At 45.5% G+C, this 25,519-nt stretch overlaps 1 protein-coding gene across 7 annotated transcripts in view; it reads right to left on the minus strand.

The window, feature by feature from the left end:
* The window catches only part of MLH1 (mutL homolog 1), a 43,223-nt gene that overhangs the window by 15,741 nt on the left and 1,963 nt on the right, over positions 1-25,519 (minus strand). For 3 of the 7 annotated variants that reach the window (XM_042954530.1, XM_042954526.1, XM_042954531.1), the window contains exons 2-13: positions 25,119-25,209; positions 22,117-22,215; positions 18,327-18,400; positions 16,236-16,308; positions 15,028-15,119; positions 13,536-13,578; positions 13,316-13,404; positions 11,308-11,420; positions 8,560-8,653; positions 8,320-8,373; positions 7,583-7,736; positions 1,402-1,778 (exon numbers count right to left, since the gene is read on the minus strand). In XM_042954530.1, coding sequence (XP_042810464.1) covers positions 1,402-1,778; positions 7,583-7,736; positions 8,320-8,373; positions 8,560-8,653; positions 11,308-11,374 — 746 coding nt within the window. In that variant the 5' untranslated portion in view covers positions 11,375-11,420; positions 13,316-13,404; positions 13,536-13,578; ... (3 more) ...; positions 22,117-22,215; positions 25,119-25,209. Of the gene's footprint in view, positions 1-1,401; positions 1,779-7,582; positions 7,737-8,319; positions 8,408-8,559; positions 8,654-11,307; positions 11,421-13,315; positions 13,405-13,535; positions 13,579-15,027; positions 15,120-16,235; positions 16,309-18,326; positions 18,401-22,116; positions 22,216-25,118; positions 25,210-25,519 lie in introns of those variants that run through there. The other 4 variants (XM_042954527.1, XM_042954529.1, XM_042954528.1 and 1 more) reach the window with 4 other exon arrangements.

Here is a 25,519-nt window from a genome sequence, read left to right on the forward strand (position 1 = left end):
TAGCATACTGTGTGTCGGCTGACCCTGCGACCCCGGCAGCCGGCCCTGCACATAGCAGGACTCTGGAGTCACTCGCCCTGTGGGCTGCAGGGCCCTGAGCATGCGCGCTGACCTTGCCAAGTTTTGCTCGTTCAGTCCTGTATCAGACACGTAGAGTGCCAGCTCTGGGCAGCCACGCGCAAGGCAGACAAGGTGACTGCCCTCACCACACTTACTTTCTAGCTGGGGAGTCAGAAAGACACAGAAAAAAAGCTCATTTTAAGTAGCAACAAATACTAAGAAGAAAACTAAAAAAGGTAACACATGATGGGGCAGTGAGAGGGCCTCTGGCAAGAGGTGACATAGAAGTCCTGAGTGACAATAGGCCCAGAGCACGGCGAGAGCAAAGGGCGGAAGCTCAGGCAGTTCAGGTCAGCCACAGAGCAGAGCGGCCAAGCACGCTGTGGGACAGGGAAAGCGGGAGGCTGACGGGGAGGCAGGGTGGATGCCCCCAGGTGCAAGGGGAAACGCTGGTTTTCAGCTGAGGAGTGATAGTTTCATTCCTGGTTTCAAAGGTTTCTTTTGACTGCTGTGTGGTAAAGAGCTGGTGGTGGTACCTCCCCCGGTGACAAACGGAAACCTAATCCTGCCCTGCAGGGCTGCTAAGAGTGTGCAGACAGTATCCACCACACGGCATCTTCTCCATAAGTGGCGGCACCCTTATTATTCTCTGGAAACAGCCCTCCAGGTTGTCTTGCCAGACCGACTTGGCAACGGGCAAACTGGAGTCCAGTAACGCGTCCAAATCCCAAAGGCCAATTTAGCGCCGGGGTTCCAGAGGCCCGCCACGGTGTGGATGGGCAGCCCTGGGCAAGCACCTGGGTGCCTGGGTGCGGCACCCAAGCCCGCAGGTAACGAATGTCCGCCTGGGGTCCCAGCGCCGCACCTCTGGAGAGCGTACCGGGTGCATGCTGGGAGCGCAGCTAAATGTCAGCTGTTATTACCGTCCACCCTTCTCCCGCTCTCACCGCCAGCCTGTGGGCTTAATATGAACTGGGAAAATGCATTTTTACTGAGAGGAGTGGGATGAAGGAGAACCCTCTGGATGTTTTAGGGTTGTCTCTAGTCACCTCTGCTATTGGGGCTGTATCAAAATCCAGTACTAAAAATAAAGGATGAATCTTCTGATTTGTTTTTTCTGGTGTGTGTTTAACTCACGCTTGGAACAATGGACATTTCAGATATTTCGCAGACTACTGGGTGGGGGACTCTCAAGCCATGGTCAAAGGCAGGGCACTGTCCCACTGGAGTCAGAGGCTGAGTCAGACAGAGAGAAGCTGCAGGCGGTTCGTGAAGTCGAGCCAGAAAGCAGTTTTAAGGGAGAACAGCAGACGCAAGCCGCTCCTCCCCCCGAGTCCATACCTGGGGTTACCTGGGCTGGAAGGGGGCCCTCTCTTCTCCGACGCTTGTGAAGTCACCTCTGTTGCATCCCCCTCCAAGCCCTGATTTGTGGCAGCCACTGCAGCAGGCTCCGGGAGTTCGAGCATTTCCTCATCCTGCTGCCTGGCCCTGCCGCTGGAAGCCTCAGGCCCATCTTCTGGGACCACGGCCTGAGGCTGACCGGACAGAGCCTTGCTCACAGGCTGCATAAACGCATCGAGCTTCTGTTCCCGCGAATCTGTGCGGACCATCTGGTGAGCATAGACCTTGTCGCCGCTTCCAGAAGTGGATGAGGGGGGCACACCCACTGTGGACTTAACCACCTCCCCGGAGGGGCCGGCAAGACCTGGGAGTAAAGTCTGGGTCAAAAAAGAAGGTAGCGGATTAAAAACACTTTTTTTAAGTAAATAAGATTCCTAGCCACCATGATCTTTCAAGCTCAGTGGTATTTATGTAATATGAGATTCCCTTTACGTTTGATGCTGAACTCTTACTGTATTCTATCTTATATGTTTCAATAAAGTAGGATCTATCAGAAAAAAAATATTAAAAAGAGGACAACGGGAAGATTTAGAACATGAGCTAACTAAGTCCAGGTTCCAGGGGCACCTGGCTGGCTCAGTTGGTAGAACAAGCCACTCTTGATCTTGGGGTTGTGAGTTCAAGCCTCAAAGTGTAGAGATTACTTTTAAAAATTCTTTAAATAAAAATAAAAAGACGTTCTGGTCCCAAAGTGAAGCAGTACTGGAGAAAGAAGCCAGAACCAGGTAAGTCGTTACAGAGGTAGTTCTAATATAGGAGTTCTGACCAGAACTTGAAATTCAACAGATATTCCAGTAAAAAATTCGAAAGTTCAACAAAATCCTTATAATTTTAAAACTGGTTTCAAATGGGAAATATTAGTGTAAAGTTCTCCTATTTTTGTCTTTTTTTTTTTCCTGCCATAAGAGGATTTCACTTTTTTTATTGTGGTAAAATAAACACAAAATTTACCACTTAACCATGTTCAAGCGTGTAGCTCTGTGGCATTAAGTATATCACATCACTGTGCAACCATCACCACCATCCATCTCTAGAACTTGTTCATCCACCCAAACTGAAACTTTGTCCCCATTCTCCCCTACTCACCAGCTCCTGGCAACCACTATCCTATTTTTAAACATACATATTTCCTAGCTCTGTCCACTGGCAAGGACTAAAGTCAATGACCACCCAGCAGCAGTAAGGACCCCTGGGCCCCAGATTATAGTCTCTAAATACCATCCCACTAAAATAAACCAGATTTCCTTGGAGAAATGGCCAATTCCAGAGCTTGGGCTGGGAAAGTACAGAGTGAGTCTACAACATATTCTCTTGCCAGAAACAAGGAAACTATCAAAGACTAATGGAATTGGGTCATAAGGACAAGAGGATCAGCTTGAAGGGGATTTCGTTGGTCTAAGATGGGATAATTTGAGCATCCAAAATAAAAACGACTCTATGTAATTAAACTATATAGCTTTGTTAGCAGTTATGATAAAATACTAAGAGAAAAAGAAAAAACGGGGAGGAAGAGGGAGAGAGAGAGAGACAGTGAGAGAGGACAAAGTCATTAAACATCACTGCAGATCGCTAGGACACCAACTCATTCCTCTGCACATTGATAATTAAAGAGACAGAATTCAGCATTTACCCTTACTTTCTAGTATGAACTGTATTTCAGGATAACCAAAAAGCTCTAACAAATGAGGGAAAGTTATTGTATACAGAAGAATTACAGTTCAGTAATGTAGAAAAAATGATAAAATGAGAAAATCAATCTTGCAATCCTAGTGAAATAACAGAATCAGGTAATGGTCATCAATGAATGGTGAAACCATTAAGCTAAATATTCATGGAGAACTTAACAATGAAGGAAACAGGCTGTCACCAGCTGAACCCACTGATGAGTCTCATCACCAAAATGCATAACAAGTCAGTATGCGCCTCCTGCTGGGATGTGACCAAAAGTACAAGGCAAACACAAACTGCTTTTTAAATCTGAGTGTAATTATGCTAGTTTATAGGAATTCCCAGTTTACAGGAAATGTGGAGAATTAGAACAAGTTAAATGACACTAAGAAGAAGCAATCAGCCAAACAAAAATGTGCATTATTCCACAGGAAGCCTTTAGAATAAGCTAATAGGAACAACAAAAGATTGTACAGGGATTTTCTACTTTCAAAGAGATGTAAGAGAGATTTAAAGACAGATCAACTAAATACAATGGAACTTAAATGGATACAGATTTGAACAAAGCTACTTTATAAAAGGATGCTTTTTGGACAATTGGGATATCTGAATATGGACTGGATATTAAATGACATTATCATTGATATGTATAAAAGGACATTGTGATTATATAAGGAAAACATATTTAAAATTTTTTTAAATGCATAACGAAGTACTAGGGAAAAAAGTAAATGCCTGGAATGTGCTTTAAGGTACTCTTTCCCCTGGGGCGCCTGGGTGGCTCAGTCGGTTAAAGCAGCCGACTTAGGCTCAGATCATGGTCTTGAGGTTTGTGAGTTCAAACCCCACGTCAGGCTCTGTGCTGACAGCTCAGAGCCTGGAGCCTGCTTTGGATTCTGTGTCTCCCTCTCTCTCTGCCCCTCCCTTGCTCGTGCCTGTCTCTCTCTCTCTCTCTCAAAAGTAAATAAACATTAAAAAAATATATTTAACAAAATATTCTTTTCCCCACCCCCAAGCCAGAGAGGGAGAGGGAAAACAAATACGGCAAAATGTTGGTTGTTGAAGTTGGGTGATAGGTTCGTGGATAATTTGTGTATTATCCTCTTCCATGTATACTTAGAAATATTCAACGAATTAGATAACAAAAAGTCAAATAAAGTAGCAACTCTGCTCGAAAAAACAAAAAAAAACCAAAAAACCTTTCTTCATGGACAATATAAAACCTTTGCAACACACACAGGAAAATGAAGTAAATGCAGTTGACCCTTGAACAGAGCAGATTTGAAGGCCACGGGTCCGCTTACATGCAGGTTTTTTACAGTACAGTATTATAAGTGTATTTTCTCTTCCTTATGATTTTCTTAAAAACCTGAGTTTCTTTTTTCTAGCTTACTTTATCGTAAGAATACAGTATGTAACACATACATAAAATACGTGTTAAGTGACTGTTTACGTTATCGGTAAGGTTCCAGTCATCACTAGGCTACCAGTAGTTAAAGGCTTTGGGGAGTCAAATCTTATACACAGATTTGTAACTGCACAGGGGGTCGGCACCCCAACCCCCGCCCTGAGTTTCAACTGCATTTGCTTCATTTGCTCCTGTAATATCCATAGGAGTGGAAATTAGCATAAATACTTCGCAGACAGTAATTTTAAAGTCCAGAAAAGTGAAATACCTTGATGGAGTCGGAACAAGCCCAAGAGCCCCTGGGGTCTGTGATTTCCATACCAAATGGTTTCATTGCAAACCAGGGCTTGTGCTGTAGGCCCTGGACAGTGTTGTGCAAGGCACAGATGCCAAGCAGGAGAGAAGGGATTCTGATTCCCCTCTAGGAGTGGGACAGCTCTGAGTTGGGACCCCACCACACACAGCAATGCTCCGAGGCTTGTGCCACCGCACCAGCAGAGGCAGGCCGTCTGATCCAGAAATCACTTTCCTTCTGAAGACACAGTGGTCAGAAATCTTACTGGAAAATACAACGTAAGCCCACTAAATGAATCTGACTCCTGCAAAATAAGGCCAGGAGGAAGAGGAGTTCTTTTCCCAGTGCGGTCACAGACACAGCCCGGACCTCTGGCAGATCCCTTCCTTGGATCTCAGCTAGGACAGAGCGAGGGGTGGCCCCTCTGGCCCGGCCAGCGTGCTCCTCCTCTTCGTGTCCTGCTTTGAGCCCGTCCCCCTGCTCCGCCCCCAGCCAAGCCCTGTCCGGTCCCGGCAGTTCCAGATCTTCAACCCTCTGTGAGTGGAGCGACCTCCTCTGCCCAGACCCTCCTCTGCTTCTCCCAAACAGCTGCGGGTCTCCATCGTGCTCCCCCGCAATCCCTGCCCCACTACGACCACAGGATTCTTCATAAAATGGCACATCAGACCTCAGCATAAGCTCCTTAACATGCCAACAGAAATGTCTACGTGGGGGGACCTCTGCAGCCTCCTCTCCCCTCGGCCAGCTCCCCAACGGGCCCATGCTTGGGCTCCACCCTGGCTGCACATGACAGCACCTGGGAAAGTTGTCAAACTACTGATGTGCCACCTTGAGACTGAGCTCTTAGTCTGGAGAAGGCCCAGGCAAGGGTGTTTTCTAAGTTTCCCAGGTGATTCTACTGGCAGCAGGGTAAACACTGGACCCTGGAACTTCCATAACCTCAAACACGCATCTTCCTGCCCTCCCCCCGCCCCCCCAGGCCTTTTCTTCACTGTTTCTTCAGCCAGAAATAACTCTTTTCATTCCTCCTCCCCTTTGCCCATCTCATTCCTACTCAGCCTTCGGATCCCAGCCTCCGCATCCCTCCCTTCCCTTCCCTGACCGCCCAAGTCCGGGCAGGAGTCCCTCTTTCCCTCTCTCGTGAGATGTACTCTCTAGCAGGCTGGGGCACCTCTGTGGAGGCAGGAACCGGCTATGGAGCATCCCCTGGCACCCAACGGAGTCCTGCCCACGGGGGTGTGAGGGGGGTCTCAGTGCACAGTTGCCGGGGAGCAGCCACAGATATAAACCAAGTAACAGTGATGGTTCCCACGTACCACACACTGCTGAGGGCCTCACCCGCGCACACCAGGTGCACAAACCCTCACGGCGTGCGCGTTGCTCTCACCACCACGGCACTGCGAGGATTTGTGCGCCTGTCACCTCTGCGAGACGTGGGCCTCACGTGGCACCAGGGGCCCACCAAGAGTCACAGGAGATTGAGGGCTGGTTCCCAGGGAGAACTTCCTTCTGCCCGCCTGCCACACAAACCTTTCGGGTAGCATCGGTAGCAACCTGAGGGGACTCTGCCCAGCCCTCTGTCTGGGCTCCAGGGGCGGGGGCTGCCCCACCGGCACTTATCTCACCACAGTGCCCAGGCCATCTCCCAACCAGGTGCTTTCCGTGGAGGGTCTTGGGTGAAGCACTCGCCAGCTTGGTGACTTAACAAGTTTTCTGTGAAGTAGGCTCGCAGAAGCCCACTCTCTGCTTGCAGAACCCAGAATAATTAATCAGGAAAGCGTTTCCGTTTCTACAGGTCTGGGGTCTGTTGTGCTTCTGAACACACCCTCGCCATGTGCTGCCTGGAATCACATCGTCAGAACTGGGAGGGACACAGGACATCGTATTATCCACCTGTTTATCTTACAGAGGGGAAAACTGAGGCCCCAGACAGCCAGGAGTAGCTGAGAATCCAAAGTACTGGGAAGCTCAGTAATTACAAGAAGGCGAACGGTGCCAGGCTCTGCAGACTTTCACCTACTGCTTGTAACCACCCTCGGATGTGGGGAAGGCCAGTTCAATCCTTACTGAGGGAGACGTGGAGACCGGGGAAGTTAGTCACACAGTGGTGACCCAGGCCTGCCTGACTCTAAGGGCCCTGCTCCTCCCGCCGCCCCCCTGCTTCGCCACTCTGCCCCGTGAACGTGGGATCGGCGTCCTCCTGAACATCCCCAGGGAAGAATGCACGGAACGGTGCCGTATTCTGTTTCAGACAGCCTGTTTTCCTAAGGGGTCGGTCTAAGGTGCCAGATAGAGGCAGACTGTAAACGCAGGCCTCCTGACTCCAGGCCCAGGGCTAACATTCCAAATTTTTTTTTTTTAACATTTATTTATTTTTGAGAGACAAAGACAGAGAATGAGTGGGGGAGTGGCAGAGAGAGAAGGAGACACAGAATCTGGAGCAGCTCCAGGCTCCGAGCTGTCAGCACAGAGCCCGACACGGGGCTCGAACCCACAAACTGTAAGACCATGACCTGAGCCGAAGTCGGATGCTCAACCGACTGAGCCACCCAGGCGCCCTGAGGGCTAACATTCTAATACCTTCGTGGTTAGGTTCAAATCAGGAGATGTTACCAAAGGAAAACTACCAAAGCAATCCTTGGAAAGACAGTCTAAAGCAACACGCAGAAGTCTGGGCTCTCCCGTCTGAGGGGGCACACGTTCAGGTGGGGAAGGCACCAGAGCAACAGCCGGACGGACAGCGCCCTCACCTGGGTGAAGTACATCCTGGACGAGTTGGAGCCCAGGAGCTTGCTCTCAACGTGCTGTTGCACCCGCTCCAGGATGCTGTCCTCGTGTAGGAAGTGAACCTCGTGCTTTGTGGGGTGCACGTTGACATCCACGTTCTGGGGGCTGATCTCCAAACTGGCAGGGGTAAAAGAGAATAGTTACCCAGCCGACTTGGGAAGGCCAAATGACACAGTGGTCAAAGCTTCAAGCTCAAGCCGGAGCGACAGGATTCTCCAGCTGGGCAGCCCCAGGTCACTGACATCATCGTTCTTTGCTGCAGTTTCCTCATTTGTAAAATGGACACAACGTACAGTGGGGATTAAATCTGTGTAAAGCACTTCACGCGGACCTGGCACATTAATTCTACGTCAGCTGTTACCATCTCTCCAGAACTAGTGGAACTTCTTACTGAGTGACCTGGGGCAAGTCGCTTAACCTCTCTGGATGGGTTTTCTCATCCAGTCCTGTCCCCTACTTACTTTTCGGTATTATGAGGATCAAAACAAGCATACAGGAGAGAACTTTCTATCATTAAAATCTAACACAAAGGTCAGTGGAGAGGCTGTGCCAGCTCCAAACCCAGCTTTGTGGTTTGTGCTCCGCGACCACAATGTGAATCTCTGTCAGTAGAGGGCACTGGAGGGACCCTGGGGGAGGAAGACGGGGGCCAGGTAGGGGGCAGTTTCCGTCTGGTTCGGGGACAAGACCTGTTACCCACCTTTGTTTCACCAACACAGCGGCTGGCACGTGGGAGGCGTTCAGTGAGATTCTGCTGCATGAGTGAATACATGAAGGAAAGCCGTGCCCTTTACCGTGAGAAAGGACAGAACACCCTTTGGCCAGCAGCGCACGGGACTCACTCCGATGGAGCTACTGGCAAGCCCGTCTCTTTTAAGAGGACGGCCGAAAGGGATTTGCTCCTTGTGACTCTTGGGTGCGGCGTCTGCTGCTACCTTACCTGAGGTACAGGAACGGGTGTGTGTTTTTGGGCAAATAGGCTGCATACACGGTTTCAATGGCTTTTCTTAAGGAAGTTGACTCTACCAGACGATCTAGAAAATAAAAGGAAAGTAACGGCTCAAAACTGTCCCGAAGGGAGAGGTAACGGGTGCACATTCATACCATGCCATGAATTCACTCAGGAAGAACACTTCGGGAGCGACAGCCACAGCAGGCTCCAGGAAGGCCGCTTTTACATGTCGCCGTGTCTCACTATGGGCTTGGGGCTCTCTCCGCTCACCCACGTCACAGATACGCGGGAGGGTGGTCAATTCGGCCTGCGCGCTTCCCTTCCCTCAGTCTGCCCGGGCGGACTACCTCGCTGGGCACGGTGGGCAGTGAGCCATCGGCTCTCAGACTCTTCATGCTGCAGCACAACACGCTGGCCGCCTATCGCAGGCACCACAGGAGACAATACGCTGGTGACTGGGTAAACTCCAGTTCCGAGTGGTGAGCACAAGAGAGGTGTGTGCTAAGTGGTGGGAGGAGAGAGCAACCGATTCTGCCCGGGTACCTGGTGTGGTGGGGGCAGTGTTCCAACAGTGGGGTGTCCCCACTGAGCGACGAGAGCAAGAAGGTTTTCTGGACACTTCGGGCAGTACGGATAGCTGAATGTACATTTAAGGTAATTTAGGAAATGAGGCAGGTTGGAAGGGGGTGGATGGAAAACACCAAAAGATGGGAGAGGTAAGACAAAAATCAGAGGAAGATCTATTTTCAGAAAACACAGCCTTCCTTTCTCCCCCGACAGGTGACCCGCTGGTGACCTGTTCTTCTGGGTCGGTGTCGCAAGGACACGTCCCGTGGTTTTATTTCTAATGAGAAGAGAGGCTGTGATCTCATCAATGAAGAGACCGTTCTTCTCGGAGTGCTCAGCACCCCCACAGCCCCTCAACAGTGTTGCTGTACTTGGGGACACGTGCCCTGAGCACACGGGCCTGGAGCAGGTATGGGCACCTGAAAGGGGACGGCCAGAGTCCCTCTGCTGCGATTTCTGGACTGGAGACACATTGACAAGTGTTCCTTGTCCCACCACCCGAGTGAGAGCACGCAGTGCGGAGATAACCCGATGATACACCTACAAGTCTGACCTCTCTACTTCTGGGAACCTGGTATCATGACCAGGCTGCTAACACTGATGCACAGCCCGTGCGGTGAACAGCTCACCAGAAGCGCAGACGTGAGCTACGCACGTGGCACTTACACGGATTTCTGCTGGCCTGTTCGGTAGCCAACACATGTGTTAAAAAGCAGCGATTCTTCATGGTTGGGAAAAACAAATGAAAAATACTTCTGAGCTTTGATAAAAGCAAACTTTGTTACACATCAGGCTTAAGTCCTTCTTAATAAAGCAGGAAAAAACCCTACTATTATAGATCAGTTTAACAGAACGTGTCTATGAAATATTGACTCTCTCTTCCCTGTTCTATATGGCTTTGAAAACTGCTGTAAAACATGTACAATCTAGGGGCACCTGGGTGGCTCAGCTTCTGAGTCTTGATTTCAGCTCAGGTCATGATCTCACACTCATGAGACTGAGCCCCAAGTTGGGCTTTGTGCTGACAGTGTGTAGCCTGCTTAAGATTCTCTCTCTCCCTCTCCCTCTCTGCCCCTCCTCTGCTCATGCACTGTGTTTCTCTCAGAAAAAACCCATGTATAATCTGGGACATTTATAGCTAGTTATCATTATAAATGGAACAAAGGAATATACCATTTTCAATGGCAAGCAAACAAAACTGTAATTGTGAATTGCTTTAAACAAGAAAGGTAAAGGATCTATGTGATAAAAATGGTAAGTGCTGGGGCGCCTGCATAGCTAAGTAAGTTGAGTGTCCGACTCTTGATTTCGGCTCAGATCAGGATCTCACGGGTCATTGAGATTGAGTCCCATGTAGGGCTCTGCAATGACAGCACAGAGCCTGCTTGGGATTCTCTCTCTCTCCCTCTCTGCCCCTCCTCTGCATGTGTTCTCTCACTCTCAAAATAAATGAACATTAAAAAAACGGTAAGTACCAAACAAATGGAATGATGCATCTCTGGCTGGAAAATTAAAAACCCAATCAGACACATTTCTAGTTCCCCTGTCAGTCTCTCAAAACCATATAATATGCAATTAAGTAAAAAGCAGCAGAATGCAAAACAGTTATTTACTTAACAAGTAGTGATCATGTAAACAATATGCCTGCAGAGAGATAAAGAGTGGAGAGGAAATTCACAAAAATCCAAATTCATTAGCTAATTTCCTCCTTGATTTCTGGTACTGCTCATTGTATCATAAATAACTCATTCTCTAAAAAGAAAAATCGCAAGGAACTTTGCTAATGACACCCAAGGTACCCCTCTCCTTGTGTCCTGCTGTGCAATTCAAACAGTGAATCTTGATCTCGAGAGAGAACGAACATCTGCCTGGGGCGTGCTTATGAGGTTCTGACGCCAGCAGGTGAGGAAGCTGTTCGGACTCACAGGGGTCTGTGTTGCCCTCTCCCGGGCTCCCTCTCAAAGGCAAGCATCAAGAGGCCTCTGCAACAGCCAGCCAGCGCTGAGCACGTATCCGAGGGCTGAACGGGCGTAGGCCAGAAAGTATGAACACCTCCTTACCGAGCCACACTTCAGCATGAGGGTTCCCTGTGTGTAATCGAACCTGTGGATTAGAAATTTTTCCATGGTCCCATAAAATTCCCTGCAGACATCGTCCTTTTCCACTTACGGTTGATGAAGAGTAAGAAGATACACTTCTTCACGGAGTAATTTGCATTGGATATAAAGCCATTCATTTTGAAGGCTAGGGTTTTATCCTCACACCCGACTTCTATCAGTTCTCTGGTTGGAAAAAAGAAATTTTGAAGATAATGGAAAATTCAAACAGTATAAAAACTCAGAGCAGGAAAATGAGGGCTCCTTCCCATAAATGAATTCTGCCAAATAAGGACCCAGAGACTTGGTTTGTTGAGGTCTTCTGGGCCCATGCATCCATGCATGTGTCCAACCACCCACTCACACACCCGCCTGCTGTCCACCCATCTACCCACCTGCCCACCCAGTCACTGTTTTCAAGCACTTATGTTATATGCCAAGCACTGCCCTGACTGCTGGGACATAATCACAAACCTTAAGCTCCGAGACCTTGTTTTACTGAAACTCTTGTGTATCTTAGTAACTAAGTCCCAAAGACGAAACTCCAAGAAGACTCATTTCTACTGAACCTCTTACTATATGAATAGCACCACAATGGGGATGTTCCTCAGAGCTGTGCTTACGGGGAGGCGGGTTAATAAGGAAGTCTCAGCCTCACTCATCTCTGCCTGCTGGTTCCTCTGCCTGGAAAGCTCCTATTGATAGCCGGCTAACTCCTCCATATCCTTCGTGCCAGGGCTTAACCTCATCAAAGAAGTACCTAACTCTGACTATCACTCTCCTTGACCCCGAGAGATTCTCCTGTTGTGCCTTATATTTTTCCTTTGAGACATCTAACATGACCACTCATGAATGGCATAATTATCTCATGTGTCTTTCCAACTAGGTATGAGTCCTCTGAGGGCAAGAAGCATTTCTGCTTTACGCCCTACTCTGTTTCTCAGCACAGCGCTCAGCAATTAGTAGGCACTCGTGAGGCATTTGCTGAGTGTATGCTAGAAGCTGTCATGTAGTAATGTGTACTCTGAGGCTGTGAGCAGAAAATACAGCTTGTGCTGTTTCTGCCACACAATAAACCAGCAAATCTTTTCTTCCCCCAGATATCTCAAGAGGCTGGTATTCTGGAAACACGTCTTGGGGAACGGCTGCTCTGTGGGATTTCTAATCTCTTGTAGTCCCTAGGAATCTCGTAACGACTAATTCTGAGTCTTCAAATATAAAAGAAACTCATAAAAGTTTCCTTGTACAATAGGGTTCTCCCTCTGCTCTAGGAACACAGTTAAAAAACTTAATTCATTAACAGTAAGAGAGGGGTAATTAAAAGCAAGTTGACTGGTCCCTAGTTTGGAACTTGGTTTTGCTCAAAGAATGAATAATTTGTCCTTTCAAGTAGAAAACTGGGCTCTGGGACTACTGTTGCTGCTCCTAAGATCTTTGGAAAAAGTGAAGTCAGGGTCTGTCTTCTCCATCGGTGTATGGCCTGCATCTGGAGCATGCGTGGCACACAGCGGGCTCCTAGTATTTCTCCCTCAGTTTATGACACAGGCACTTTGGGCTTGGCAGAATCCTGAGGTCTAGCCAGGACTCTTTCCTTGACAATGTAGACTTGGTAACATTTACAAATCTGCTTTCCACCAGACAGGGAAGTCTTTAAGGACAGGAAATATTTTGTCTTTACATCCCTAACTTCTGGCACAAAGCCTAGAATATGGGAGGCAATTAATAAATGCTGAATGATCACAAACAAAGTCCCAAAGTGATGTTAAGGGAAATATCAGGAAAAGAAGGAACATTAGAAAATGAAAGAATTCTACTACCCTATAAACATTTTAAAGACCGAGACTAGAGAGAACACACTGATTGACAGCCAGAGCATCTATGAGATAACATGCACCCAAGAAGTGTGGATTCCATGAAATAATGACTCCAGGAACGAATCTGAACCATGGAAAGAAGCCTGCATATTTCATTAAAGCAAACTCTTAAGGCAGGTACTACCTTGACAGATTCTAAAATAATGTGATAAATAATAAACCAAGACGTGGAATGCAGATTTCTTAAAATATGAATAATCAACATACCGGCTAACAGCATTTCCAAAGATGGAGCGAATATTGTCTACAGTTGTGGCACTGGGCAGTGTTCTAACGTCAGCCACTGTCTCGCCTTGCTGATAAACAGAGCAGAAGATACGACTTACTGTGTCTCACAGCTGTGAATGAAACATCCCAACCTTACCTCCACAGGTGAACTCTTAAAAACCAAAAACATCCCTTTTTCTGATACAAAACCAACACTTACTTTTTTAACTGAGAAACCAATGCCTGAATTGTGTATTGAATACCTGGCAAAGAAAGACAACAGAACAGTAAGCAGCAAGAAATCGCCTAATGCACAATATAAGGCAGAACCCCCTTTTGGTTAAATAAATTGGTGGGGTTAAGTGATTTAAACAAAGATATAGACAGTCAAGAATATCTCCATATGTCATACTTTACCCACAGGAAAATAAGCCAGCACAAACATCATGGAGACAATCAATGCCAAATGTGGCAGAATCAAACAAAAACCAGGGTTGTTTGCTTTTACAGGGAGCTGAGTAGATGCAGGGGTACTTTAACACACTCTCCTCCTCGCCTACAGCATTACTATCCCAGACCCAACAGGTCTAGGTGCTACATCTTGAGAACCTGGCCTTTACAACTCCTGAACTCTTATTCTCCCTCAGAGCCCTTCAAGACACCCCCCCCCTCCTCATTCTCTTTCTCCTTGGCCCCCGGCCCTGCTCCAGCATCTTCCAGCCTTTTCTCAGTTGGCTGTTATTTATTTATTATTCCTCCCCCCATGGACCCCATGAACCGAAGGACTGTGTCTAGCAAAATGCATTTATTCAGCTAACAACTAGGAATTCACTTGACCACACCTAGAACCAAAACAGCCAACCAGAACTCTCTTATTTCCAGGGATAATATTTTGATGCTGCTTGTACAACGCCAGGGAAAAGCAAAGACACCTGAAGTATAAGTCTGTTCCACTTTATCAGGAGTATACGTTTTATTCATTTTGGAGTTTTGAGAAATACTGGAAAACAGTTAACCGATCTCTGCTACAATTCAAGGACATGCAGGCTTAGAGAGCCCATGCTGGATCCACTGGACCAGCAGATGAAGTAAGTCTGTGGTGGACATAATGTTCTTTTCACCTGCCCTGCCTTCCACTTTCTTCTTTTAAGAACCCCTAGCTTTCCTCTGGGAAACTACCTCTTCCCCATTCCATCCGATAGACCCTTAGACTGCCAATCAAGGAATCTCCCACAGACAGGAACGCATGATGGGGGTACCCAGGCCCTGCCAATCAGATGTACTCTCCAAAGAAACAGATGCTTGAGTAGAGACGGGAAAAGAACGAAAACAACTGCAGCAGGGCCACTCTAAAATTCAAAGCCACCCTTGTTCTCGTGTCTTCCCCAGGGAGCAACTACTGACACCTGTTGCCACTTGGTGAGTCACTCCCAGCCTTCCCATAAATTTCTCTTAGGCTCAAGTCAGCTGGAGTTCGTCTGTTTTGCTTTCCACCAAAGAACCCTCACCGATCCAGAGACCAAGTGCTCTCTCCCGGGAGATGAGAGAAAGCCCAGAACTGGCGACCAAACCTTGATCAGAAACCATCTGTAGGCTAAAACACAGCGTACTCTTTTCCATCTAGCTCAGAAACGGTTCTCAATTTATAAGCAGGGGAACACATTTCTTTGGTGAGACACCTCAAAGAACCACTCCCAGATTTTGGACTGTACCTGCCAACAACTTCCAAAATTTTCCCATACTCTTCACTCGGATTTTTTAAAGCTTTCCTCCTTGTGGATATGTTGTAAAAGAGATCTTCCACCTGAAAAGAAGATTTTTTTTCTTGTAAATTCACAGAAGTACATGGAAATAAAGACCCAAGCTATCCACCTAAAGCTGGCTAGCAGAGAATCAAACTGTACTTACCAACAGTACAGTTCTAAGCACTGACTGGGGAGGGGGCAAGAGATAAGCCAGCCTTAGCAAACAAAGGAAATAAAAGAGATTTTTCCTGCTTCTCATTTCACTCACTGATTCCTCAAATAGGTACTGGGGGCTTTCTCTACAACAGGCTCTTTGCTTTGTGCTGGGAATACGAAGATAAATAAAGCACAGTCTTACCCACAATAGCACACAATTCAGCAGGGCAAACATGTAAATTTACAAATAACTGTACTATCATATGGCATCCAAACGTATTTTTCGAACTAAGAATAATAATACAATTTCTGAGATCATTTGGGCTTCTTGGAAATCACACTGTGGTCACCCTGGATACAGGATCTGTCTTAACATGCACTTAGAAGCGCACATTCATTTCTGCCTCCTGCCTGCTGTACAAGTCTAGGGCTAGGAGCCTTCAGGGAAATGTGCTTTAGCTGGGACTGGAGGTGGAAGATGGCATGCATAACCTGACAGTGGGGTGCTTTACGGGATCACACAATGGGAAGAGACCAAATGTGGCACCACAGAAAAAGGCAGCATACTAGACTTTTTCTGATGAATGATACAATCATATTCCTCAAACAACCTCTGAGTGGGCAGATAGTCTTTGTTCCATTTGATAGTTGGGAAAAGCAAGGTTAAGGGACATTAAACAACTTGCCTCTGGACACACAACCACTGAGTTGCAAGACTGAGATGACACTCTTCACTCGAGTCTTTCCGGAACAGAGTTCAAGGTCCTCTCAATGCCAACTACCTTGCCATTCATTTCTGCCATCCCCATAAAAAAAGATGCAGGGAGTACACAGGCTGCCATGCCACAAAAGCCAATAACCACGCCTCTTGTTTAGAGAGTAATTATCTGCTGTTTCTTTTAACTAGCAAGACTTCATTTTATTATTGCTTTGGAAACTCAGAGACAATATTATTCCTTATTTCAATATTTATGCAGCGCTGTTTTTCAGCAACTTATACTCTCCTGTGCCGTACTTACTGTAATCTGGGTCCCCTGATTGCCTGCACATGGTTTAGGAGGAGTTGTCAGCTTTCCATCTGAGTAACTTGCTCTTAAAAGAAAATAATAAGAGATTATTAATATCCAACAGAAGCAGAATACTTATCCAAACGTAAAAAAGAAAATTATACCACAACAGATTAAAATATAGCCATATTATTAGACTGTCACTTTAAAAAATTTTTTTTAACGTTTATTCATTTTTGAGAGATACAGCGCAAGCTTGGGAAAGAGAGAGAGACACAGAATCCAAAGCAGGCTCCAGGCTCTGAGCTGTCAGCACAGATCATGGCACGAGCCAAAGTCAGATGCTTAACCTACTTAGCCACCCAGGTGCCCCTATATATTGTCTTAATTACGATTTATTTCTTTGTTTTTCTACTATTCCATTATCATTCCAATTGGAAAGGAAGAAAGAAAGAAAGAAAGAAAGAAAGAAAGAAAGAGAACCCTATTCTAGCAAACGTTGCTTTTTAGTTCCTGAGTTTGTTTTTTATTTTGAGAGAGAGAGAGAGAGAGAGAGAGCAACAGGGTAGGGGCAGAGATGGAGGGAGACAGAATGCCAAGCAGGCTCCATGCTGTCAGCACAGAGCATGATGCAGGGCTCAAACTCACAAACCACGAGATCATGACCTGAGCTGAAATCAAGAGTCGGATGCTTAACCGACAGGGCCACCCAGGCATCCCAATTCCTCAGTTTCAAGCTACAATGCAAATTGCTTATGGTGAGAGTAAAATGTCTTCAGTAATTCTGTAATCATTCATGGAGGGGCCATCACACGACAGACCTGCAGAGGCCCTGGTAATAAAGAAAGGCCCTGGAGAACCCTCAATCTAGGGACAGACTTTTCCCTAAAGTGTAGAACACTGTCCTAAGTGATCTGGAGAAGGAAACATTCAGCTTGGGGTCAGGAAGGGGGGTGAAAGCATCACAGAAGGGATGACAATTCATCTGGGCTCTAGGGAGGAACAGTTTCAGGGAGAAAGCAGGGAAGACCATCCAGGAAGAGAAAAACATAAAAGCTCCGAAGCTTTAGAACACATGGCAGCTGGACTGGTGGAGAAAAGAGGCTGGAAAGGTGGATGGCGGGCACAGTGGGAGGGTGTGCTATTTAGGGATCGCTCTGGATTTTATCCTACTATGTAAGTTGGGGGGGAGGGGGGTCACTGGAGGTCCTAAGCAAGAGCGTAACATAATTCCAGAGGTGAAGAAACAGAGTTTGTGTCCCAGTCTATTTTAGGAAGACATTAATTTGTGAGAAGGAATTCTGATCATATCAGTGCACGCAGATCCTAGGGCAAGTCTAATGCACAAAGAGTCAAACTCTCCTAGCAACAGTGCTGTATACTCTGGAATGCCCCCTTTCCCATTACGTTACACATCTCTCTGTTGAGGACTGAGAAACAGGCAGAACTGCCATTGTTAGGGCTATTTTCTGTGTTAATTTATGAACAATCTGTAGGATTAAAAAAATTTCTTTTTACCGTCCCCCTGGATTGGGTACTCCTACCTGTCTCCCACGAGTAAGTGGCGAGTGCTTATAAAAACAAAGATGTAACTCTGATTCCTCAAATCCTGTTTTTGTTCTGTTCCAAGGCTGTTTGTCAGCCTCTGAAAACTGCATCAGCACAACAGAGAGCCAGTGGCCACCTGCGGAGGGCAAGCCAGCACAGGCATGCACCTGTGGCGGGGAGCTGCTGGCTCACAAGCCAGCAAAGGAACCGTGAGCCTCCAGCACCCCAGCCACAGACCTGTAATCAAAGTAATAACCTACTATAGGGCACGGGAGCAGAAGAACATCCACATCTGCCACCTACTTAGAATACATCTGTGTAAGAGTTTGTAGGCACTTATAATGCGTCACATCTTATGTGTTAAGAATCCATAAATAAGATTATTACCTAATAATCACTCCTCTGGATTATCAACTAATCCAGAGAGGAAAGAAAACTTACTCAAAATCTTGGTCAAAAAAGACGACACTAGTGTTTAGACACGGTTACTTCGAGATCTAGGCCTAAAAGCACATTTCAGGATGAATGTATGAATAAAAGCAGCCTACCCCATACCTGTATGCGCACTTTGCATCAGCTGTTTTGGTTGTAATGGTAACGTGAGCCACGTGGCTGATGCTGGCCAAAGCCTAAGGAAGAAGAAAAAAACGGAATGAAAGAAAAACTCACTGCTGGGTCACCCACTGTCAGTCACCTCATTACCGAGAAAGGTGATCTAAATCTAAATTTCCCCTTCCATTTTGTATTAACAAATGGCAACGATGAGCATCTTTTGCTCACTCACTTTCATGACCTGTAAAAACAGGGATATCAAATTGAACTTGTGGCATATTACTAGAACAGGGGAAAATATATATTAGAAGTCCAAAAGGAAACACATCAGAGTATTTACTTCAAGTCCAGTGTAGCTAACATACAGTTCTTCGTGAATTTCAGGTGTACATTCTAGTGACTCAACAATTATGTACATCACGATAAGCATACTCTTAATCCCTTTCACCTATTTCACCCGCCCCTCCCCCGCTTTTGGTAACCCCCCCGTTTGTTTTCTACCGCTAAGAGTCTGTTGTTTGGTTTGTCTCTCTTTCTTTTCCCTTTGCTTGTTTGTTTTGTTTCTTAAGTTCCACATATGAGTGGAATCATACGGTATGTCTTTCTACGACTCACTTATTTTGCTTAGCACAATACACTCCCGCTCCATCCATGTCGTTGCAAAGAAACACACCAACGTACTAATGTGTCAGCAGCAAGTGCGCTCAGGCAGCAGAACTGCAGGCATGCTTACTAATATTCTCAACAATTTGCCTCCCAACAATTTGAAAAGTTGCCTTCAGAAACGGGAGCACTCCAAGTGGATAATGTCGCATACTGGTACACAAAACTGTTTTCAAAACTTACGTGTTTAGAAATGTAAATTTAATGTTATGAAATAGAGACACAACACATTTTTTGAAAATGACCACTCCCCACTCCCTCCCCTCAACCTTGGCACCAAGACTGGTTTCCTAGCTCACTGGAACCTGTTTCTCCTTTCTCAAAGGCATCACAGCACATAAAAATGCAACCAGCACTGCAATGGGGTCTGTGTGACAGCATCTCGGAAGACAGTGAACACGTAGCCGGTGGCAGGTTCGGTTCCTTCACGAGGAACATGGCTCAGGCTCCGAGATTACCAGGTCCTGGCTGGGTTTCCCTAGTTGACGTAACTGAGGTAATTTTCATCATGTCAGATGTAAATGATTTTGAGAGCTGTATAAGGCGGACACGAAATATATAGAGTATGTAGCACAACAGTACATAATGCCAGAAAGACAGCATGCCATTGGCAGAGGTTCTGCTGCTGTAGGGGCTTTCGCACCAGAAACGGAGCAGGAACAGACTCTGAAGTCAAACTGCCAGGGTTCAATCCCCCGCTCGTCACTTTCTAGCTGTGTGCCCTGGCCATGTTTGTTTGTTTGTTTCTTTCCTTTCCTTTCCTTCTTTCCTTTCCTTCTTTCTTCCCCCTCCTTGATTTTTTTTAAGTAATCTGTACACCCAACGTGGGGCTGTCCTCATAACCCTGAGATCAAGAGTCACGCACTCCACCAACGGGGCCAGCCAGGGGCTCCTATTAATACTTCAGAAGGGTCAGTTTCCTCAGATGTAAAACAGGGTAGTAACAGAACCTAGTCTACAAAGCTACCGTCAAGAGTTAATGCATACAAAGTGCTGAGAACCAGGGAAAGAACACATAGAAATCCCTCATTAAATCCTCCTTGGTTTTAAAAAAAAATTTTTTTAATGTTTATTTTTGAGAGAGATGGGGGGAGGGGCAGAGAGAGAGGGAGACACAGAATCCAAATCAGGCTCTGGGCTCTGAGTTGTCAGCACAGAGCCCGATGTGGGGCTCGAACTCATGAACCATGAGCCGAAGTCAGATGCTTAACTGACTGAGCCACCCAGCGCCCCAATCTTCCCAGTTTTAATTACAGTAAAATAAAAGCCCAAAGATCTTCTCCAGCTAGGCTAAGGCTCCAGGAGGCCATGGGCTTAGGAACTGACACAAGAAGTTGCAAAGCCACAACAGAGCTGCTTTCCTAGGACTTTACCAGAAGCACACTTAAAATCAGGGCTGCCTCAGGGTAAACAGTATGAAATTGCTTCTATCTGGAACAATTCGGGGCTCACTGTTAAGCCAGAGGGTGCTTGAGACCACCCCAGTTTGATATGAATTGCAATGACTAGGTCACAGCTGCCTTTTAATTTAAAAAATTTAAAGTAATATAGACACAATATAAAAAATGGAAAGACTACAGAGTGGCCTAAAGGGAAAAGTAATTGGTTCCATCCCCTCTTTTACTCTCATTTCCCCAAAATAACTATTCCAAACAATTTCTCTGGTACACTAAAGAAACGTCTCCAGAAAGGAACACAGCCTTGCCAACACTTTGATTTCAGTGCTGTGAGACCTGCTGGACCCCTGGCTTCTGACCTCCAGAACTGTAAGATAACAGATTTTTATTGTTTTAAGTCACTAAGAACATGGCAATTTTTGGAGGGCGAAAATAGGAAACTAACACAAACTATTTGAAAAGTACACATATTTTACCGATGAATGTTATTTCTATAGATTTACCGAGGCAGTGATTGAAAAAACCACATTGTATGTACATGAATATTCACCAAAGCATCAAACAGGAAAATGGTAAAAAGTATAAATGTTTAACAGGAAATCACTTAAAGAAACTACAGTACACTCATGTAAAAGAATAGAATATAACTATTAAAAATTATATAGGCCTATATATATACTGAATGAAAAGATGTCCAACAGAGTATGGTTATAAAATTTTAAGATCCTATTTTGGTCTTAAAATGTTTTTATCTACTTTTTATAGTATATGCCTCTGATACATCATGTAATTTAACTCATAAATATTCCCATATATATCTTAAAAGACTCCGCCCAAAAACATGATGCTACTTTTTATACCCAGAAAATCAACAATTTCTTCTCAATATTATGAAATAACCAATCTGTGCTCAATATCTGACACAAAAATTGTTTTTTATGGTTTGCTCAAATCAAGATCCAACTAAGATTCATACACTGGAACTGGTTCGTATGCCTCTTTTTCTAAAAACAAATTTTTTTTTACTGTTTATTCATTTTTTGAGAGAGAGAGAGAGAGAGAGAGAGAGATGGAGTGTGAGCAGGGGAGGGGCACAGAGAGAGAGGGAGACACAGAATCTGAAACAGGCTCCAGGCTACGAGCTGTCAGCACAGAGCCCGACGCAGGGCTCGAACTCACAAACCCTGAGATCATGAACTGAGCCAAAGTTGGAGGCTTAACTGACTGAGCCACCCAGGCGCCCTGGTTCACATGCTTCTTAAGCCTCTTTTAAATTACAGGTTCTTGCTCCCTCCTCCACTTTTCTTCCTTAATTTGTTGAAGGACACAAACAAGCCTTTTATCATGTAGTTTCCTAATTTTTGTATCATTTACCATGCTCCCTTGCCTCCTATATTTTCTCAATACTGGCACTTAATAAGTATTAATCAGATTCACATTTGATTATCTGACCAAAAAAACTTTGTAGGTGGTGTTGCATTCTCCATCAAAAGATACCAAACATCCTGGCAGGGGGGGAGGAGGGGGCTGTATCTGTAGATAAAATAATTTTCAGTGTATTAAGTATTTATGAACAATCTTTGGTTTTAGAAAATTGAATTTAATTAAGATTTTTCAATTTGCATATATTTAACAAGTAGAAAGTATCATATCTTACTTACCTCTATGTTGAGAAATGGCAGAAATGTTATCACAGGAGAATATTTTACTCATTTCCTTAATATTTAGCTTACCTCACCCCGAAAGCCATAGGTAGAAATACTAGCTAAATCCTCAAAGGACTGCAGTTTACTTGTAGTGAACCTCTCACACACAATATCCAGATCTTCTTTCTAGAAGATACCAAAAAATAAGTAAATAATTATGTTACTCATTTTTCCAAATCTTGAATTTCCCTTTTCTTGACTGAATCCAAGAAGCAACCCCTCTTAGGAGAAGAGTTTTAAAATGAGCAGTAACTTTGTCACTTGGCATCCAGAGTGCTACACTGTCCCAGGGTCCCTTCTCATTCACTGGTTACATTTCTCATTTGCATTCACTGGTTCCTTCTCGCCTCTGACAGCGGAGTAACCCAGGACTCCATCCTTGGACCTCTCTGCTGTCTGCACTCACTCTCTTGATGAGTTCTCCCAGTCTCATGGATTTTATAAAAATCATTATTGTGAGAAAACTTTATTAAAAATCTACAGAACATTTAATTACAGTAAAATACACATTTGAAAAGTTGTCATTTTAACAATATTTTTTTGAGAGAGAGAGAGAGAGAGAAACATGCACATGGGAGGAGCAGAGAGAGGATCCCAAGCAGGCTCCATGCTGTCAGCACAGAGCCTAACACGGGGCTCAAACCCACGATCCCTGAGATCTTGACCTGACCTGAAACCAAGGGTTGGACACTTAACAACTGAGCCACCCAGGTGCCCATTTTAACCATTCTTAAAAAATTTTTGTAATTGTTTTTATTTATTTTTGATGGGGGGGGGGGGGGGAAGGCAGAGAGAGAGGGCGACAGAATCCAAAGCAGGCTCCAGGCTCTGAGCTGTCAGTGCAGAGCCAGACGTGGGGCTTGAACTCACAAACCATGACCCAAGCCAAAGTCAGAAAACCGACTGAGCCACCCAGGCGCCCCGGCCATTTTAACCATTTTTACGTGTACAGTTCTGTGGCCTTGAGTACATTCGCACTGTTGTGCAACCACCCTCCATCCTCCCAAACTAAAACTCTATCCCCGCTAAACACTTCCTCTCCACCCACCCCTCCCAAGTCCCAGGCAACCACCAATCTACTGTCTATGAATGGGACTACTCTAGGAACCTCCTACAAGAGGAATCTTCCAACATCTGTCCTTTTGTGACTGGCTTATTTCACTTGACATGTCGTCAAGGTTCATGCATGTTGCAGCACGTGTCTGAATTTCAATCCTTCGTAAGGCTGAATGATATTCCGTTATGTGTACACACCACATTTTTAAATCCACTCATCTGTGGATACTTGGGTAGCTCCTACCTTTGGGCTACTGTGAATACGCTATGAACATGGGGGTACAAATCTCTTCAAGACCTTGCTTTCAATTCTTTGGAGTATATACCCACAAATTCTATTGAATCATATGGTAAGTCTGTTTAATTTTTTTCAGGGATCACCATACTATTTTCCACAGTGGCTACACAATGTTACATTCCCACCAGCAAATGCACAAGAGTTCTAATTTCTCTATATCCTTTAGAACACTTGTTATTTTATCTTATTGTTTTTATAATAGCCATCCTAATGGGTGTCAAATGGTATGTTATTACTGCTTTTATTTGTATTTCTCTAATGGCTTGGGGGCATTCAGCACCTTTTCATGGGAGACTCATAGTTTTTAATACCATCAAACTGCAATACACTACATTTTCATCTCCAGCTGTTAAACCTCTACTCTACCCTCCAGACCCACACACTTATTCAACTAACAGCCATCTTAAGTTTAACATGCTCCCAAATGAATTTGTGATCTTCCCCAAAATGTTTCTTCCATAGGCTTTCCCATCAGTAAACAGCAACTCTTTTTTCCATTTGCACAGGCCAAAACCTTGAAATCATTCTTTTCTTTTTTTTAAGTTTTTATTTGTATTTATTTCGGGGGTTGCAGAGAGAGAGAGAGAGAGAGAGAGAGAGAGAGAGAGAGCAAGTCCCAAGCAGGCTCCATGCTGTCAGCTCAGAGTCTGATGCGAGACTCAAACCCACGAACTATGAGATCATGACTTGAGCCGAAGTCAAGAGTTGGGCACTTAACTGACTGGGCCACCCAGGTGCCCCAAACCCTGAACCTTGGCTCCTCTTTCTCTTATACCATACATCGGCAAATTCTGAGAGTTCTGTCTTCATAATCAATGCAGAATCTCACTGCAACCAAATTGGTTCAAGGCATGGTCACCACTCTCCTGGACTGCTCCGAAAGCCCTCTCACTGCCTCTGTCCTGTCCTGCTACTGTCTATCTTCCATATTCTAGACAAATGGGTTCTTACAAAACTCCAAACCATGTCACCTCTTCGCTCAAAACCATTCGATAGTATCCCACCTTGATCAGAGTAAAAGCCAAAGATGTTACAATGGCCCACAAGGTCCTACATGATCAGCCTTCTTATCTTTCAGATCTTATCTCCTGTCATTCTTTTTTTTTTTTTAAGTTTTTTTAATGTGTATTTATTTTTGAAAGAGAGAGAGAGAAACAGACTGCAAGCAGGGGAGGGGCAAAGAGAGAGGGAGACACAGAATCCGAAGCAGGCTCCAGGCTCCGAGCTGTCAGCACAGAGCCCGACGCGGGGCTCAAACTCACGAACCGCGAGATCATGACCCGAGCCCAAGTCGGTCGCTTAACCGACTGAGCCACCCAAGTGCCCCTCATTTCCTGTTATTCTTCAACTCCCTCACCCTGTCAGAGACACACGGGCCTCCTTGCTGGTGCTTAAACAAGTCCAGCATGCTTCCATTTTGTGGTCTTTGCATGTTCTCTCTGCCCAGAACATTCATCCTTTAAACAGCCTCATGACTCTCTCCTGGACCATTTTCCCGAATAAGTGTCCAGCTTGGAATAGGCACTCAAAATATATTTATCACGGGTATTGAAAATCTCAGTTAAAAATCTCATATGCAAAGTTGAGTTTCCCCAACAAGGAAAGGCTCTGCCACTTCCTGCAGATGGACCCCACAAAGCACGCGCACAGCCCCTTCCTCTGAGGTTTTACCTACCCGGATCCCAGTGCCATTGTCTTGGATCTGAATCAACTTGAGGCCTCCCTCTTTAACAACCACTTGGATGCTGGTGGCTTTTGCATCTAAGCTGACAAATCAAACAGAAAAAAAAAAAAGTTATTATTGTGCCCTATTCTAATGCACCTATTTTAATCAGACAAGGTATGAGAACAAATTCCAGATGAATGCCAGACTGTCTGAGTGATGTGTTTTTCCTTTGTTTTACAGGCTCCATGACTACACTGTAAAGAGTTTACATGCTGTGTGAGAGAGGGAGAAGAGAGAGAGGGGGCGGGGGGCAAGCATCATTTCCATTAGGACATGCAGCACCGTTTCTGGTCCTCTGGGAAAGAAAGTGAAGTTAAAAGTAGGATCCTTTTACCACCTGCCTGTTTCTT

Source organism: Panthera leo, chromosome C2 (assembly GCF_018350215.1).
Source record: "Panthera leo isolate Ple1 chromosome C2, P.leo_Ple1_pat1.1, whole genome shotgun sequence".
Taxonomy (NCBI): Eukaryota; Metazoa; Chordata; class Mammalia; order Carnivora; family Felidae; genus Panthera; species Panthera leo.